This window comes from Xyrauchen texanus, chromosome 38 (assembly GCF_025860055.1).
Source record: "Xyrauchen texanus isolate HMW12.3.18 chromosome 38, RBS_HiC_50CHRs, whole genome shotgun sequence".
In the NCBI taxonomy this organism is placed as follows: domain Eukaryota; kingdom Metazoa; phylum Chordata; class Actinopteri; order Cypriniformes; family Catostomidae; genus Xyrauchen; species Xyrauchen texanus.
This window is the reverse complement of record NC_068313.1, coordinates 31409115-31424319: the sequence shown is the minus strand read 5'-3', so window position 1 is coordinate 31424319 and position 15205 is coordinate 31409115. Positions and strand designations below refer to the sequence as shown.

At 36.9% G+C, this 15205-nt stretch overlaps 2 protein-coding genes across 5 annotated transcripts; one reads left to right on the top strand and one right to left on the bottom strand.

The window, feature by feature from the left end:
• The first annotated feature begins 1447 nt into the window (after positions 1-1447).
• On the top strand, positions 1448-4388 carry LOC127631988 (chemerin-like receptor 1). 2 transcript variants are annotated; one of them, XM_052110429.1, is made up of 3 exons: positions 1448-1585; positions 2526-2552; positions 2730-4388. In XM_052110429.1, exons 2-3 carry the CDS (start codon positions 2540-2542, stop codon positions 3785-3787), a joined length of 1071 nt encoding a protein of 356 aa, XP_051966389.1. In that variant the 5' UTR covers positions 1448-1585; positions 2526-2539; the 3' UTR covers positions 3788-4388. The 2 variants fall into 2 exon arrangements, with proteins under 2 accessions (XP_051966389.1, XP_051966390.1); XM_052110430.1 differs by having other exon boundaries at positions 1503-1530.
• Positions 4389-8417: 4029 nt separating this feature from the next.
• On the bottom strand, positions 8418-15199 carry lin37 (lin-37 DREAM MuvB core complex component). Of its 3 annotated transcripts, none has more exons than XM_052110264.1 (10): positions 15127-15199; positions 14466-14556; positions 13801-13876; positions 12103-12153; positions 11561-11590; positions 10878-10963; positions 10453-10610; positions 9430-9561; positions 8876-8949; positions 8418-8729 (listed from the first exon to the last, which is right to left on the bottom strand). In XM_052110264.1, the coding sequence occupies exons 2-10, from the start codon at positions 14497-14499 to the stop codon at positions 8651-8653; spliced, it is 720 nt and encodes a 239-aa protein (XP_051966224.1). In that variant the 5' UTR covers positions 14500-14556; positions 15127-15199; the 3' UTR covers positions 8418-8650. The 3 variants fall into 3 exon arrangements, with proteins under 3 accessions (XP_051966224.1, XP_051966225.1, XP_051966226.1); XM_052110265.1 differs by having other exon boundaries at positions 15095-15183; XM_052110266.1 differs by lacking the exons at positions 13801-13876; positions 15127-15199 and having other exon boundaries at positions 14466-14547.
• Positions 15200-15205: the final 6 nt, after the last annotated feature.

Sequence of the window (15205 nt, the reverse complement as noted above, 5' to 3'; positions counted from 1 at the left end):
ATGCAATCCTCTGGAGCAACCTGGAATAAAATACATTGTTCAAGCGTAGAATGCTTCTGGAAGGGATTACACCAACAAAATTACCTGCTATCTGCTTACCTGCTTTTGGCCTAAACAATTACACTACCAAGTTTGTAGCATGTGTGTTTGCATAGTAAATGAAACGATGCATTCTGCTATAGCTGTAGCAAAAATGACTTAAAATTCGGCCATTAAACTCTACACTGGTAAGTCGCTTTCACTGTAGTGCGCTACAAGAGTTTTCACTCTGAAACCCTCCTCTTCCCCAGCACCACCCGTCAAGATCTTCTTCATGGGGGATTGTATGTATGTATTTTTAATTGTGTTGCATCAGCATGTCTTTCATGCTTGACACAGCATGTCCGTGTGTTTAGCAGTAGCAAGTCTCATACTTGCTCCACGGAAGCGAGGAAAACCTAGTCCTCTAAGACCAAACCTACTAAATTGTCACATCCATTATAGTTCTTAAAACTATTCCGATAGATGAACTGAAATAAAACACCACTTGCTGTGAATAAAATAGAGGTGTAAAATGTGTGAAAGAGAGAAAAAAGAAAATAGAAATGGAATCAAAAGAAATGTTGAAATTTGGGTTCCTGATGGGACACGGGAAAAAACACAGGCAACAATTCAATTTATAAATATATATTATTACGCATTTATTCAATTTATTAGAATTACCTACATGTGCATATGCAATATATATATATATATAAGTATTTTCAAATGTCACTGCCAGTGAATTAAGTAAAAACAATGCAATTTACATGTGCAAAACATTGTTTTATAACATTGTTTTGCACATGTACCTCTTTAAGCTTATTGAACTTTCACACAATAAACAAATGTAGAATCGAGACATTTTGATAAAAAAAAAATATTTTTATCATTTTATGGACACAGTTTGTCTTGCGCACACACAAGTTACAGACTGACTTGTGTCTGACTGACAAGTTTCTGAAACTAAGACCTAACACTTCGCTAGTATTCATGCTTCATTCACATGTTGCATTTGTGAGATTTGATTATGATTATATTCCACCGTAGAAAGAGTGAATTTTTCACGCGCGTGCGTGAGTGAGTCAGTGGGTGAACACGCGAGAGAGAGAGAGAGAGAGAGAGAGAGAGAGAGAGAGAGAGAGAGAGAGAGAGAGATCAAGGGGAGGGGAGCAGCACTGCTCTGAGATCTCATTTTAGAAAATTGCAGAATTAACAGAATCATTTTTTATGTCAGATTAAATATATGCATTAGCCTACTACTTCATGAAAAATAATGGCGTTAAATTATTTATTTACTTGATTGCACGATTTTCAATGAGACCCCCAAGAATGTGCAAGTTCCCCACAAAGTGGGTATTTCTGAAGTCAATTAATTTCTGTTTCCTTTAGGTGTGAGCCTGTGAATAAGTACATGTGGTGTCCACTCCTCTTTACTTACCCTTAAAAGGACATTTAAGAGAGTGATAAGGCACAGTGTGTGAGTTACAGTAAGGGAGCATCTCCTAGCCGGTAGGCTACTTGTTTATTATTTACTAACTCAGCGATCAAAGACGTCAGAAAACTGGTAAAATTATTTTCTTTTTCACTTTAGTATTTTAACTTTAGTCGTTTTTACACTAGTTTTTTTTAGAGGTTTCTTAGTCTCCGTATTTTTATATCTTTCTTGGCCAAATTACTTTCATTTTTGCCTTTGATAGTCCTTAACTATCGATTTTGACCTGAAGCACTCAAGTATGTTAAAGATCATTTCAGTTGTTTTTTTTTTTTTTTTCATATATTCACTGTATTATAAACTGTATTTGTATATATACAGTACTGGGCAAAAGTTTTGAGACACTCATTCTTTATTATAATGTTTTTCTTCACATTTTAGAATAATATTAAAGTCATCAAAACTATGGAATAACATAAATGGAACTTTGGGAATTATGTTGTGACCAAACAAAATCCAAAATAAATCAAAACTGTGTTTTATTTTAGCATCTTCAAAGTAATCACCCTTTGCCTAGAATTTGCAGAAATGTACTCTTGATATTTTCTCAACCAACTTCTTCAGGTATCATCCTGGGATGCTGGCTAACATCTATGTTGGGCACTTTTTGGCTGTCTTTCTTAATTATTTGGTCCAAGTCATCAATTTCAAAAATGTTTTATGTTTTTATTAAATTTTAGTTTTGTAATGAAATAAATTAATATGATGGCACAGTTATATTTTTGTCTACAAAACTAAATTCAAACATTTGAGCATATGCTTTCAGATCAAAATATTTTTAAGATCATGAGAAACATTTCAGGCAAGTGTTTCAAATCTTTTGACTAGTAGTGCATTTGAAGTCACTGTACATATATACTGTATATGCATATATATATATATATATATATATATATATATATATATATATATATATATATATATATATATATATAATAATGTGCCATTCTGCATACAGACTAACATAGTTTAGATAAGATTTTAAATTCTTTTTGTGTGTGTACCTTTTCAGCCTCTTGAACAAATATGGTCAAAATGAGTAAGTATATGTGGTTCTTTCTAAAATGACATTGCAAATACAATGAACTACTTCCACATTTTGAAATATCCTGTAGCATTGTTGTATTTTCCAAACTGATAAGGAAATATCTAAAAACAATGACCATGCATACTTTTCTTTCTGTTTGCTTTTTCTAACACTTAATTAACGCTTCAGACCAAACCGTATCCCAATCCAGTATGATGGAATCAACCAACAATACACAAGTCAAAACGGATCCCTTAATGAGCATCACTATATTCATCCACTGCATAATATGTGTGCTTGGTGTTGTTGGCAATGGACTGGTCATCTACGTAACAGGCTTCCGAATGAAAAAGACCGTCAATACCATCTGGTTTCTGAACCTGGCAATCGCTGATTTCATCTTTACATTCTTCCTGATTTTTAACATAATTTATGAATGCCGTAATTTCGACTGGCCTTTTGGTGACGTCATGTGCAAGTTGAGCAGCCTGGTGACGGTGTTGAACATGTTTTCTAGCACCTTCCTGTTGGCTGCTATCAGTCTGGACCGTTGCCTGTCCACATGGCTGGTGGTATGGGCCCGGACCAAACGAACAGTACTGAAGGTAAAAATATTCTGCCTGTTTTTGTGGATAGTGTCAGTCGCCTGCAGCCTTCCCTTGGCCATATTTCGGCAAACAGTCTTTGATGATAAGAAACAAAAGACGACATGTTTAAATAAATATCCGAATGGACTACAAACATACAAGAGTCTGGTAATGTTCCGTTTTGTGGTTGGTTTCCTCCTTCCCTTCATCCTAATCTTTGCTTCGTACCTGGCAATTGGAGTACGAGTTCAGCGCCTCCGGAATAACAACAAACTCAAACCATTTCGTATTATCCTGGCAGTTATTCTTGCCTTCTTCTTTTGCTGGCTTCCATTCTATATATTAAATTTCATTGATGTGTGGCTCCATGAAATCTACTCTACAAACCCATCAGCTGAGCTTACAAGCTTTAAGGACCTTTTGGACTCGATAAGACTCTTCATAGTCAGTTTTGCCTACTTCAACAGCTGCCTGAACCCCATCTTGTATGTATTTATGTGTGAAGATTTCAAGAAAAAGCTCAGACAATCTTTGGTGATGGTGTTCGAGAATGCATTTGTGGAGGAACACCTGACTCTCCTCTCACATTTGCAATCCAAACGCAATACCCATTCCCATACTGGAACAGAGATGACCAATTCATCAGCACTTGAGAGTTAAAACAAGGGTGCACTTGCTGAATCGCAAATGGTGTACGATAAGGAGATTAACAAATAAGATATTATTCTGTATACTGTATGTGTTGAACAGTGCTAAAATAAGTAATCTTTAAACATTTGTTTATTCACAAATTCTTTAAATTAAGCAATCACAACATTTTACAGGTATACTTTCAGCATATGACTACATGTACTTAATTAAGGTTAGGATTGAGTTTATGTTTAGAGTTAGTACCTAGTAATTACTGAAGTTGTTGTAATTATATAGTAAGTAAATGTAGAACAGTTCTGTGAAATAATGTGCTACCGGCTTTCTAGTAGCCAGTTTATAATAGTATGATATTTATATTATCAATACAGTTTTACATGTTTAAAATTCATATTGTATTCAAAGGGATTGTTCATCAAAAAATTAAATTTCTCTCATCATTTACTCACACTCATGCCATCACAGATGTGTTTGAATTTCTTTCTTCAGCTGAAAACAAACAAAGATTTTTTGAAAAATATCTCAGTTCTGTAGGTCCATGAAATGCAAGTGAATGGTGATCAGACCTTTGTAGCTCCAAAAATAATATAAAGTAAACATAAAAGGAGCCCCCCCCTACTCCTGGCAGCGGCACTGACCACTCCAGGCAGTCGGCTAGGAGCCTCTTCTGGATGGATGGTAGCGGTGAAAATTCCACTACGGCGTATCCCTCCTCCTTCCTGGGTCTTGGGCGCCAATGTAAAGGGATTAATAGCAAGAAGGAGGCGGGACCTGGCTTGACAATATAAATTATATTTTAATGAGTACTTAAACCAAAAGACACAAGCACACACATATGTCGGACAGCTGCCCGTGAACGCACTCTCTCTGTTGCACCACCATCCGCAGTCAGCCTTTATCCCTCTCGGAAGCTTGATTAGCCTGATAAGGGACCGGGTGTGTAGAATCATGACCTGGCCACACCCTCCGCACTGTCACACATATCATCAAGTGTGCTGGTGACACCACAAAACCTTATCAGTAACAACAACAAATCAGCCTATAGGTATTAAGTGCAATGGCTTTGAGTCTGGTATAAAACCAGATTAATTTCTCTGGTTAGTTTGATAGAAAGGCTTTGCAATGGAGGCATAGGGGCAAGAACTTCCTGTTCAATACAAACCCAGGGAGGGGCCCTCTCAGGTGGAAGCGACCAATGAACCAAATGTCTGAGACCGAATGCATAATAATAAAACAATTCTTTGGTAGGCCTAGCCCACCTTTGTCAATCGGCTCATTAATATACTGGAATGTAATCTGGGACATTTACCATTCCAAATGAAGAATTTTGCTATTGCTTGAAATAAGAGACGGAGACATTTATAGGGAGAGATTGTAGCCGGTAGTTGAATTCTGGAATACAATTCATTTTAATAACACTAACCTTCCCAATCATAGATAAATGTAATGAAGCCCACCTGCTCACATTGCTCAAAAAACATTTAATTAAAGGGTCAATATGAACAAAATGTAAAGCAAAAGCTTAGGTGCCACACCTACCGCCCCTGGAAAAATCATCCTCCTTTCTTATCTTGGCAGCTAATGGTTCCAGGGCAAGACAGAACAATAATTGGGAAAGAGGGCAACACTGCCAGGTGCCACTATCCAGAGTAAAATAATCTGAAATTAATAAATTTGTTTGTACCGCAGCTACCGAGTGTCTATAAAGGAACTTAATCCATCCAATAAAAGTATTCCCGAACCCGAACATTTCCAAAATCTTAAAAAGATAATCCCATTCTACCATATCAAATGCCTTTTTGTTGTCAAGTGAGAGTCTGATCCGGAAACTAGCAAAAGTGGAGCCGGTTCTGTAGCATAAGATCTAAAAGAATTCAGGCATCTGGCCTGACTTGCTCACTCCACTGACTTTATGAAGGACATCACTTGCTGTGGGCTTGTGAATGTTTTACGGCCATCCTTAGCATCCATTCTCAATTTGGCCGGGAATGTCATTGCAAAAGTGACCTTCTGTTGGTGTAAAAGTTTCTTGCATTCCTTCCATCAATCACGTTTCTCTCTTGCCTAATTCGCAAAGTCTGGGAACAAGAAAATGCTGTGGTTTTTCCAAGAAAGTCTTCCCTTACTCCTCACCTCGCATAACACAAGATCTTTATCGGATGATCTCAGAAATTTGGCCAGAATGGATCGGGGTCTGTCTCCCTCTGTGGATCAAGGAGCAGGAACCCTGAGAGCTTGCTCAATTTCCAGCTAATGGCCTGCTATATCAAGCAGATTCAGAAAGAGCCCATCCAGGAATTTCACCGTATCCTGTCCCTCTGCTCCCTCAGGGATACCAACGATATGGACATTATTCCGTCAGCTACGGTTCTCCATGTCCTCCAACTTCTCCCAGACAAATTCCAAATCCACCTATGTCGCTAGCAGATTATCAGATATTTCCCTCTCTGATGATTCCAGATTATCGATCCATTTCTCAATTTCCCTCACTCTTGTAACCACCTCAGTAAACTTCGCCTCCATGGCAGTGATAGATCGACGTATCGCAGCAAGATCCTCCAAGTCAGCAACGACCTTCGTCAGCAATGCCGACATGTTCAGCATTTCTCGCACATCTGAGATTAAATCGACTTCTAGGCTTGCGGCATGCTCGGGGGTATCAACTTGAGCATGTAAGTGTCTTTTAATGTCTCCAGAGCCCAAAAATGGTCATTCTTATTTCATTATACGGTGTAACAGGGTAAAAATGTGAGTTTATTGAAGAAAATTATTAGTCATTATGGCATTTCTGATCCAAAAACAAATCATCACTGAATTTTCTCTGTATTCTTTGTGTAGTGTGAAATTAAGCTGGAAATCTTAACACATTTATGCATTCCACCATGCAAAATAAGGTCATCAAAATAAGATTTTCATGAGTCTCATTGGAAATGGACTTGTCATATTCATGACTGGAAAACTCCAACTCCATTTGGTTCCACAAATTGGCAATTGCATACTTTCTTTTTATCTTAACCCAAGTTGTATATCTCTTATCTAGATTTGGTGAGAGAGTCTTCAATGACTCCATTTGCAAGTTTCTTCGCTTTGTGCCAAGGCTGAACACATTTGCTAGCATTTTTCTGCTAACAACAATCAGTCTGGACCAATGCCTATATGGTTGAGTGGGCTCAGAAAATACAAACTCAAGTCAAAGTAAGAATCATTTGCATTATTGTGTGGCTTTCATCCATCAGCTGCAGCATCCTTTATGTCATAATAACTTTAAAAATCGTTAAGCCTCTGGTGTTATTTGGGTTTATGGTGGGCTTTATCATCACGTCTTCATACATGGCTACTGAGGTATGAGTCAAAAACCTCTAAAGGAGAACGCATCTTAGGACTTTATTGGTTCTATCTGTGGTCCTGTCTTTTTTAAATGCTGGTTTCCATCGCATGTTTGTCTAATTTGATAATTGCAGCAGAGAATAAGTAGTGGAATAACCAGATCCAGAGGTACGTTTTATAGTAGCACTTTTAGCTGAATGCATGTATTGTCTGTTTGAACCTGATTTTCTATTTGCATGAGTGATGAGTATAAGCAGAAGCTTAAACAGTCCCTGTGTCTGGTGCTCGAGATGGCTTTTACTGAAGATCTGACCTTAAGGCTCACAAAGCTGAAAAAATAACATCCACATCCACCCCTTCCAGACGCTAGGATGACAAACCAAACCGTGGGAGAAAATAAGCCTGGGAATTTATATTATTCTACATGCTGCTCTGAAGTTTCAGTGGTCTGAATAATATGATCAAACAAGCCAAAAATGCAGCCTTGTTATGCACCACCTTGTGACAGATCAACTTGAGATAAAGACTGAAATTTGGATGACTAAAGGGAAGATCCCCTCATTTATAGTAGGCCTATGAACTACTTTAGGAATGATAAAATAAGGGATTTTCCATTCTAAAGAATTCACAGTGACTGGTGTAAACAGAACTTTAAAAGAGGCATACTTTTCTCATTGTCCTCATCTTAAAGACATTGGTATTGTAATAGAATATCTATACATATCATCAATTAATTTCAGCAATGTACAGCTTTAGATATTCTGCATTGAATGCATGTAAGAAATCAATCATTTGCTTTGTACATTTCTTCCATACCTACATACACATACCTTTTTGTTACTGTTTAAAGAATGTTCCAGGTTCAATACAAGATAATTCAAAATCATTTTTGAGATTTTCTTTTGTTTTTTGTGGTAATCAAAATAAAACATTTACTTGTCCCTTGCTCGGGTTACAGTAAGGCACTTACTCGCCTAAAAGATGCATGAATGGTATCTGTTTTCTGTGGCTTGTACATACACAAAAGTAAAGCACACAAGCAATCTAAACAAGTGTATGTTCCATGAAGGCATGACTGGATCCTTCCCATACATTTTTCTCATCTAATGCATTGTCAAAATGCATTACCCATGCAATAGAATTCTGTGTTTACTTACAACATACAAACAAACTCTATGTTCCCATCTCTACTATAATGGCACTTCACAGAGAGGAGACATTGTGTCAAGAAAAGATCATACTGAGCAGGCAAGTCTAAATGGAAAAAGCCAAGAACTGTCATAAACAGTCATTTAAATTCATGAGTATTATTTTATTCAATATAAACAAAACATTAAATTACTCTAGGTCAGTACTGTAGATTTATTTCAAGAGAAAAACAAAGAGATTACAAAATACAATTACTCACTCACATATAGTTTTAGTTCAGTTATCAATTCACAATTTAGCTTGAACTATTTTAATCACTTAAGGCTTCATACCAGACTATTTGAGTGTCTTTGTTTGTCCCTTAACACAGCATTTGATGACCAAGTGATGATGCGTGAACTAACGCTCATACATTTCCTTAAGAATTTTTATGCTCTCGCTGTATCTTAGCTGGTTTTTATTGGAGGCCTCCTTCCACCTAAAACACATGTGAATCAAAAGTAACTTATATGTGATGATTTCACTTGTAAACATCCAATGGCATGGCATATCCAATACCAATAATAACACTTATCAATCACCAAATAAAAACAAATATGATATATCATAAAGAAGAACTCATACTTCTGTCTAATTTTCTTCCAGCGTTTGATGTGACTGAAGATAAGCGGTGTCGCCCCTGATGCAGTGTCTACAGACTGACAAAGAAAGAAAAAGAGCACAATTTGATATAGATATGAGAAGTGCAAGATTAAAGGGTTAGTTCACCCAAAAATAAACATTTGGTCATCATTTACTCACCCCAATGACTTTCTTATGTGAAACATAAAATGTTGGGCAGAATGTTGCCACAGTAATTGCTGCAGTACATATTCACGTTCACTTTACGGAGAAAAGATGTAATGAAAGTGAATGGTGACAAAGACAAATATCTTGCCTAATATCTTCTTTTAAAGTCTTTTAAACAAATAAAGTCATACAGGGTTGGAACAACATGAAGGTGAGTGAATGATGACAGAACTTTCATTTTGGGTGAGCTATCCCTTTAAGAGATGAGCATAAGCACTGTCAGTTTAGAGGCAACGTTATTTCCTCTCCATGTCAAAAAGAGGTGCTTAGATACAATTACAAATGATTAAAGAAAGATAAGCATTTCCTGTAGACTGCAGTGAACTCACCTGGCTCTCTGCAGGTTTCTCTACAGGAGGAATTCTGAGATTAACCAGTTCACCAGCAGAATTGACTGAGCAGGAAACAGGTGGAGGAAGTCTGTACACATTCTGACCTTTGCCATTCAACATGTCAGTCATCTGAAAGAATGAGAATCAAAGAGCACTTGAAACAATAGTTTCATCTTTCTCAACATTTTCCCCTTATTGTGATACTTCTCGTTGCATGAACTGAACCTATTTTATAAATCGGTGGAGGTAAGGATGATCCCCAATGGATACAGGAGCCAACTGGGCAAATTCAAAGAAAAACAAAGGTTGAATTTATTTCTCCACGGGGTAAATGAATTCAGAGGGGAAATTGAAGCAGAAAGGTTGCAGCTTATTTAGCAACAAACAACAAATTAGTTTTTAAGGATATCCTCACAATTAAAAGGTTATTATATAACATATGTTGCATTGAGCCAAGGCATGTTTTATTCTTTGTTTACCTAAAAAATAAAACTCAGCTAAGAGAGGTACAGGGAGAGCTAACTGTGCCTTAAAAGGAATGTTCTGAGTCAATTAAAAGTTAATCTCTAATAATAGCATCAGTTGCATCCTGTCAGTTTCCACAGAAAAATAGGCCAATCCCACAATTTGTAAAAACAAAACAGAAATCAATACTGCACTTTCAATGGGGTCTACAGGGAAACTTTTGAGCATTGGAATAAACATTAAGTATCACACCATTTTAAAAATATATTAAAAGGTTTTAGTATAAAAAGAGTGCAACACCAATTAACACTAAAGACACTGGTTAACCAGAAAATATGTGATTACATCAGTATATTTTGTTCATTGTCATGGGTATCTTGGCATGATCATCCGTGCTTTCCATATTTGGGCATCACCATCAGAGAAATTCAACACACTACATTTCCTTGAGCAGTTCCTGTCTGGAATAAAACAGTGTTATAACGACAAGCTAAATGATCAGGTCAATGGCCAATGCTGAAGAGCATTTCAAATCACTGCAGTTGTGGGTCTGACCTCCTCCTCTCCAGAGCTGTGAGGGGGGCTAGGGGCAGTTTTCTCTCGCACAGCGGGGTTGTTTCTCATCCATGCCCGACAGATAGGGTAGAGTGGAGTGGTGGTGCTGAACTGTGCCAAGTCCACACTACGGTCAAATAACTTGATGACATAAGCATCTGATGGAAAAAAGTGACATGTGGCATGTAATGTTTTTTTTTACAATTTAATTATCAAAAACTGGGCTTGAGATTAAAATCTTGTCCAAAGTTCTTTTTCACTGATTTTACAATAGACTGGAAATAAACCAACAGAGTTTCTTAGAAATGGTCAAATGTGCTAATACCTTTAAGATCCAAAATTGTCAACATACATATACTTTGCTATTTGCCCTTTTCTTACATAGTTACATTTAACTACATAGGTGTTCATCTTTTGTCTCTTACTTTGTTTGTGCTGGTTGGTTTCAGCCAGGCTATCATCCATCTCTTTGCGCTTCTTCCTTCTATGTTGTGGGAATCGTGATGATGGTCTGTCAGAGGCAACGGTGCATTTAAAGTTCTTACAATCTTTGCCAAACTTGTGATTTTATATATATATATTCTTCCTAAGCAAGAATTCGGCAGTGAAAGGTAATTGAAAGATTAGAAAGTTTTAATTTGATCTTAAAATAAACTTTGAATATCTTCTGTTTTGTTAGGATTGGGTAGCGTACATTTTTACAAAGCGTGCTTCAAATGATAAAGGGTCTTAAAGGGTCTTACTGGTTCACTCAGAAATCGCAAATCACTATGGCTTGCAAGTAGGTTTTACTCTCATATACCAAAACTAAAGAGCAATATATAGTTGATGAAATATTTTAGAGCATTAAATTAATTAAATTCACTATAAAAATGTCGTACTTTTAGGATTTGATTAACTCCCATGATTAGCTAGGTCTAGAAAACACAATTTAAAAATTCGTAAGAGGCTAACACAAAGCATTCTTCATGTTGGGGTGATTTATTCAATGATGTCTTTCAGGCTATAAAATGTACTGCTGGACAACTTTCAATAGTTAGTAAATAAAACAGACAATGTCTCATCCATTAAAAATAAAATAACAAAGAACAGAGAAGATTTTGCTTACCTTTTCCCAGCAGAGGAAGGTGACAAATCCCTGTTAAAGAGAAAGGAGAGTAAGAAATAAATCATCTGTATTACACAGAATTTTTAAATATTGGGGGTTCTCTCCCTTTTCTCCCCAACTTGGCATGCCCAATTTCCAATGTGCTCTAGGTCCTCATGGTGGTATAGTGACTCGCCTCAATCCGGGTGGCGGAGGACAAATCTCAGTTGCCTCCACGTCTGAGACTGTCAATCCGCGCATTTTATCACATGGCATGTTTATTCTCGCTATTCTCTGTGGCATCAACGCACCACTCTCCACGCACCCCACCGAGAGCGAGAACATCATTATAGCGACCACGAGGAGGATAACCCAACTTGACTCTTCCCACCCTAGCAGTCACTCAGCACACCCTGGTTTCGAACCTGCGACTCCAGGTGTGGTAGTCAGCGTCTTAACCATTTATTTAAAAAATGTTTTACCTTAAATGTCTTTAAAAACTTGACAACAATTTTCTGACAGGGTGATGTGTTTATGTTAGTCACGCAAAGATAAGTGCATACTTGCTCAAAGAGTCTGCCGCCATTTTTCCAGCATCCTCTTCATTTTGCTCTCTGGACCAGAAAAGAGAGCAAAGAAGATTATTCACATGCCAATTTTCCGCAAAATGCAAGTTTTAATTTGTTTATTTACAATAATTACTCTGCTACATTTCTCAGGCAAATTTCCCTTTTCTGAATCAATATCAAGGTTATCAGAGAACATTTGAAAACAAACGTCAGCATGTCTGCTGTAGCAATAATGTACGTAACTTCTTCTGAGAAGAATTATTTATAGCAGTTAACAAGACCATTAGGTTTAAGTCAGATTCACATAAGTGATGGGCTGTAACGAAGATATAATCAACGCTCTTTAAGTATCAGTCTGAGCAGTGGAACTTGAGATCCTTGAAATGCCTTAAATGGCCATTATGTTTCAGTTGGCCACATTGCCTAAACACTGCCTGTTGTCCTATAACTTATTTCATTCGAATTTCTGTGTAAAGTCAATAATAGATTCCAAATAATTTCCAAACGGTCTGGGAAAGCAGCTAAACAAATGTGGTATGTTTTTCTTACTATATTAGGTAACTCTATAACACCAGAGTGCAAATTTGTTGGGCTCTCACACTAAGCAGGATACAACATCATCATAGTAAAAGCGGTCATTTAAGGTAAATTAGGGCTGTCACAATTCTGAAATTTGGCTGACAATTATCTGTGAAACAAATAATTGCGATGATATGACAAGTGTATGTTTTAGGGCTAATACGATTATTGTCATTAAAACTGTCATATTTCTTAAGGTGCATGTGTGCTTCATACACATTAGGTGTGTAACGGTTCAAATTTCTCATAGTTTGGTGTGTATCACGGATTTAGTGTCACATTTTCAGTACAGTTCAGTATTTGCTATGTTCAGAAACAAAAATACTTCAAAATCCAAAGAATACTCTATTTGTAAACACTTCAACAGGTTTGCCCTTAATAAAAATCATGGTTTTACAACAGTTACCATAGTTTAATCATGGTATTTGTAGTAAAACCATAGTAACACATTGTTACTGTCATGGTCACAATATATATATAAATTATGATTACTATATAAAAACTGCAGTATTACTGTTATAAAATGTGATGGACCATAACATTCCACAGTGAAATCCCATTGGTATAAAATCCTACTTCACACAGCTGGAAAATAAAAAATCATATATTTTCTGATTGGCTGTTTTTGTTGAGTTGAGCAGCATTTTATCTTTTACTGTGATTAAAGAAATACTTAATACTGAAAGCATGTCGCACCTGGTAAGGACACTGTTAAAGGAAGTGCTATTTCAGCATAGTTCAAATGTATTATGCAACCAGAGACGGTTCCATTGCTCAATCACAAATGTCAAATAGAAATTTACAACAAAAAGGTACAACAGATCATTTATGAGATTTCTATGGAAAGTGTATTTTTTAAAGTCTTAACAGGTCCATGCTTACAGAGAAAATTGTCATCATTTACTCACACTCATGTGGTTCCAAACCCATATTAATGATTTCTTCCATGGAACACAAAAGAAGATGTTAAGCAAGATTTTAGCCTCAATAACCTTCACTTTAATTGCAATAAGGAACGTCAAACAGGTTTAGAAAAACACGAGGGTGAGTACACAGTCACAGAATTGTATTTCTAAGATGAACTGTCCCTTTTATGCACATGAATCCACTAACCTCTCACTGTCACTCCTTTCAACTAGACCTTGCAACACTGCATCAAGGCGGTTTCGAGCTCCTGGTGTTCCAGCATCTTAAAATCAAACTCACATTTACAGAGACATATTTTTTTTTCTTTTCTCCCCAATTTGGAATGCTCAATTCCCTATACACTCTAAATCCTCGTGGTGGCCTAGTGACTCGCCACAATCCGGGTGGCAGAGGACGAATCTCAGTTCGCTTTGCGTCTGAGACCGTCAATCCATGCATCTTATCACGTGGCTTGTTGAGCGAGTTACCACGGAGACATAGCGCATTACTGCGGAGACATAGCACATGTGGAGGCTTCACGCTATTCTCCACGGTAACCACGCACAACTCACCACGTGCCCTACCGAGAGCGAGAAACACATTATAGCGTCCACGAGAATGTTACCCCATGTGACTCTACCCTCCCTAGCAACCGGGCCAATTTGGTTGCTTAGGAGACCTGGTTGGAGTCACTCAGCACGCCCTGGATTCGTACTCGCGACTCCAGGGGTGGTAGTCAACATCAATACTCGCTGAGCTACCCAGGCCCCTACAGAGATACATTAGTCCAAACTGCACCAAAAAATGAAGAAGCATAACTTCCACTCAAAAATATTCCACATATACGAATACTGTACAAATTGCATCCTCACCTGTTTTCTCAGTCTTGATTTTACAATGAAGCATTGTACCTCCAGAATGCTCCTCATACAACAGGGATGAACTTCTTTTGTTTTCATTCAGCTGTGGATTTAATATATTTAATGATATTTAAAAGTTATTCACAGCTTGATTCATTTACTTACTACTATTGTAATAAGCATGCATGCATCAATTTGTGGCATACTAATATATATATATATATATTAGTATGGCATTAACATACATGTGCATTATTAGATCTATAATTATAGTATTAATAAAAATGCATAATAACTATTATTATTATTATTATTATTATTATATAGGTTAATAACGGCTTGTAGTAATATTTGAAAACAACACTTGCATTCATTTACATTATTTGTAAATCAACAGGGCGACGTTTGAAAAGGAAAAAACACAGGATGTATGAAAAATAAGAGAAAATAATGCTGAAAACATGTTGAAACAATGATCGTTTTGTTTTGCTAATCAGCTTCCATGACATAAACAGTTGATGTTAGCTAGCCAGAAAACCAATACAGTTCTTCATTAACGACATTAAAACGCTTCTCCGCCTGCACGAATATGTTAATAATAATACAATACTGTAAATAATAACAAAATGACCTTTATTTACCCTTTATGAGCGCAAAATTCAACCTTATTCACCTTTCAATGTTTAGCTGAAAGACTGACGACGAGCCGCTTCTATTCGGTTTCAATCCGACATTCCTCTTCCGCGCGCAAT

What these genes read in the sequence shown, in the direction of transcription:
- lin37 (XM_052110264.1), bottom strand. Translation starts at nt 14,499, where the DNA reads ATGCTTCATTGTAAAATCAAGACTGAGAAAACAG. An exon ending in AATCAAGACTGAGAAAACAG is followed by an intron (nt 13,877 to 14,465) that starts GTGAGGATGCAA and finishes TTTGATTTTAAG; the next exon opens with ATGCTGGAACACCAGGAGCT. An exon ending in ACAGCTCTGGAGAGGAGGAG is followed by an intron (nt 9,562 to 10,452) that starts GTCAGACCCACA and finishes TCATTCTTTCAG; the next exon opens with ATGACTGACATGTTGAATGG.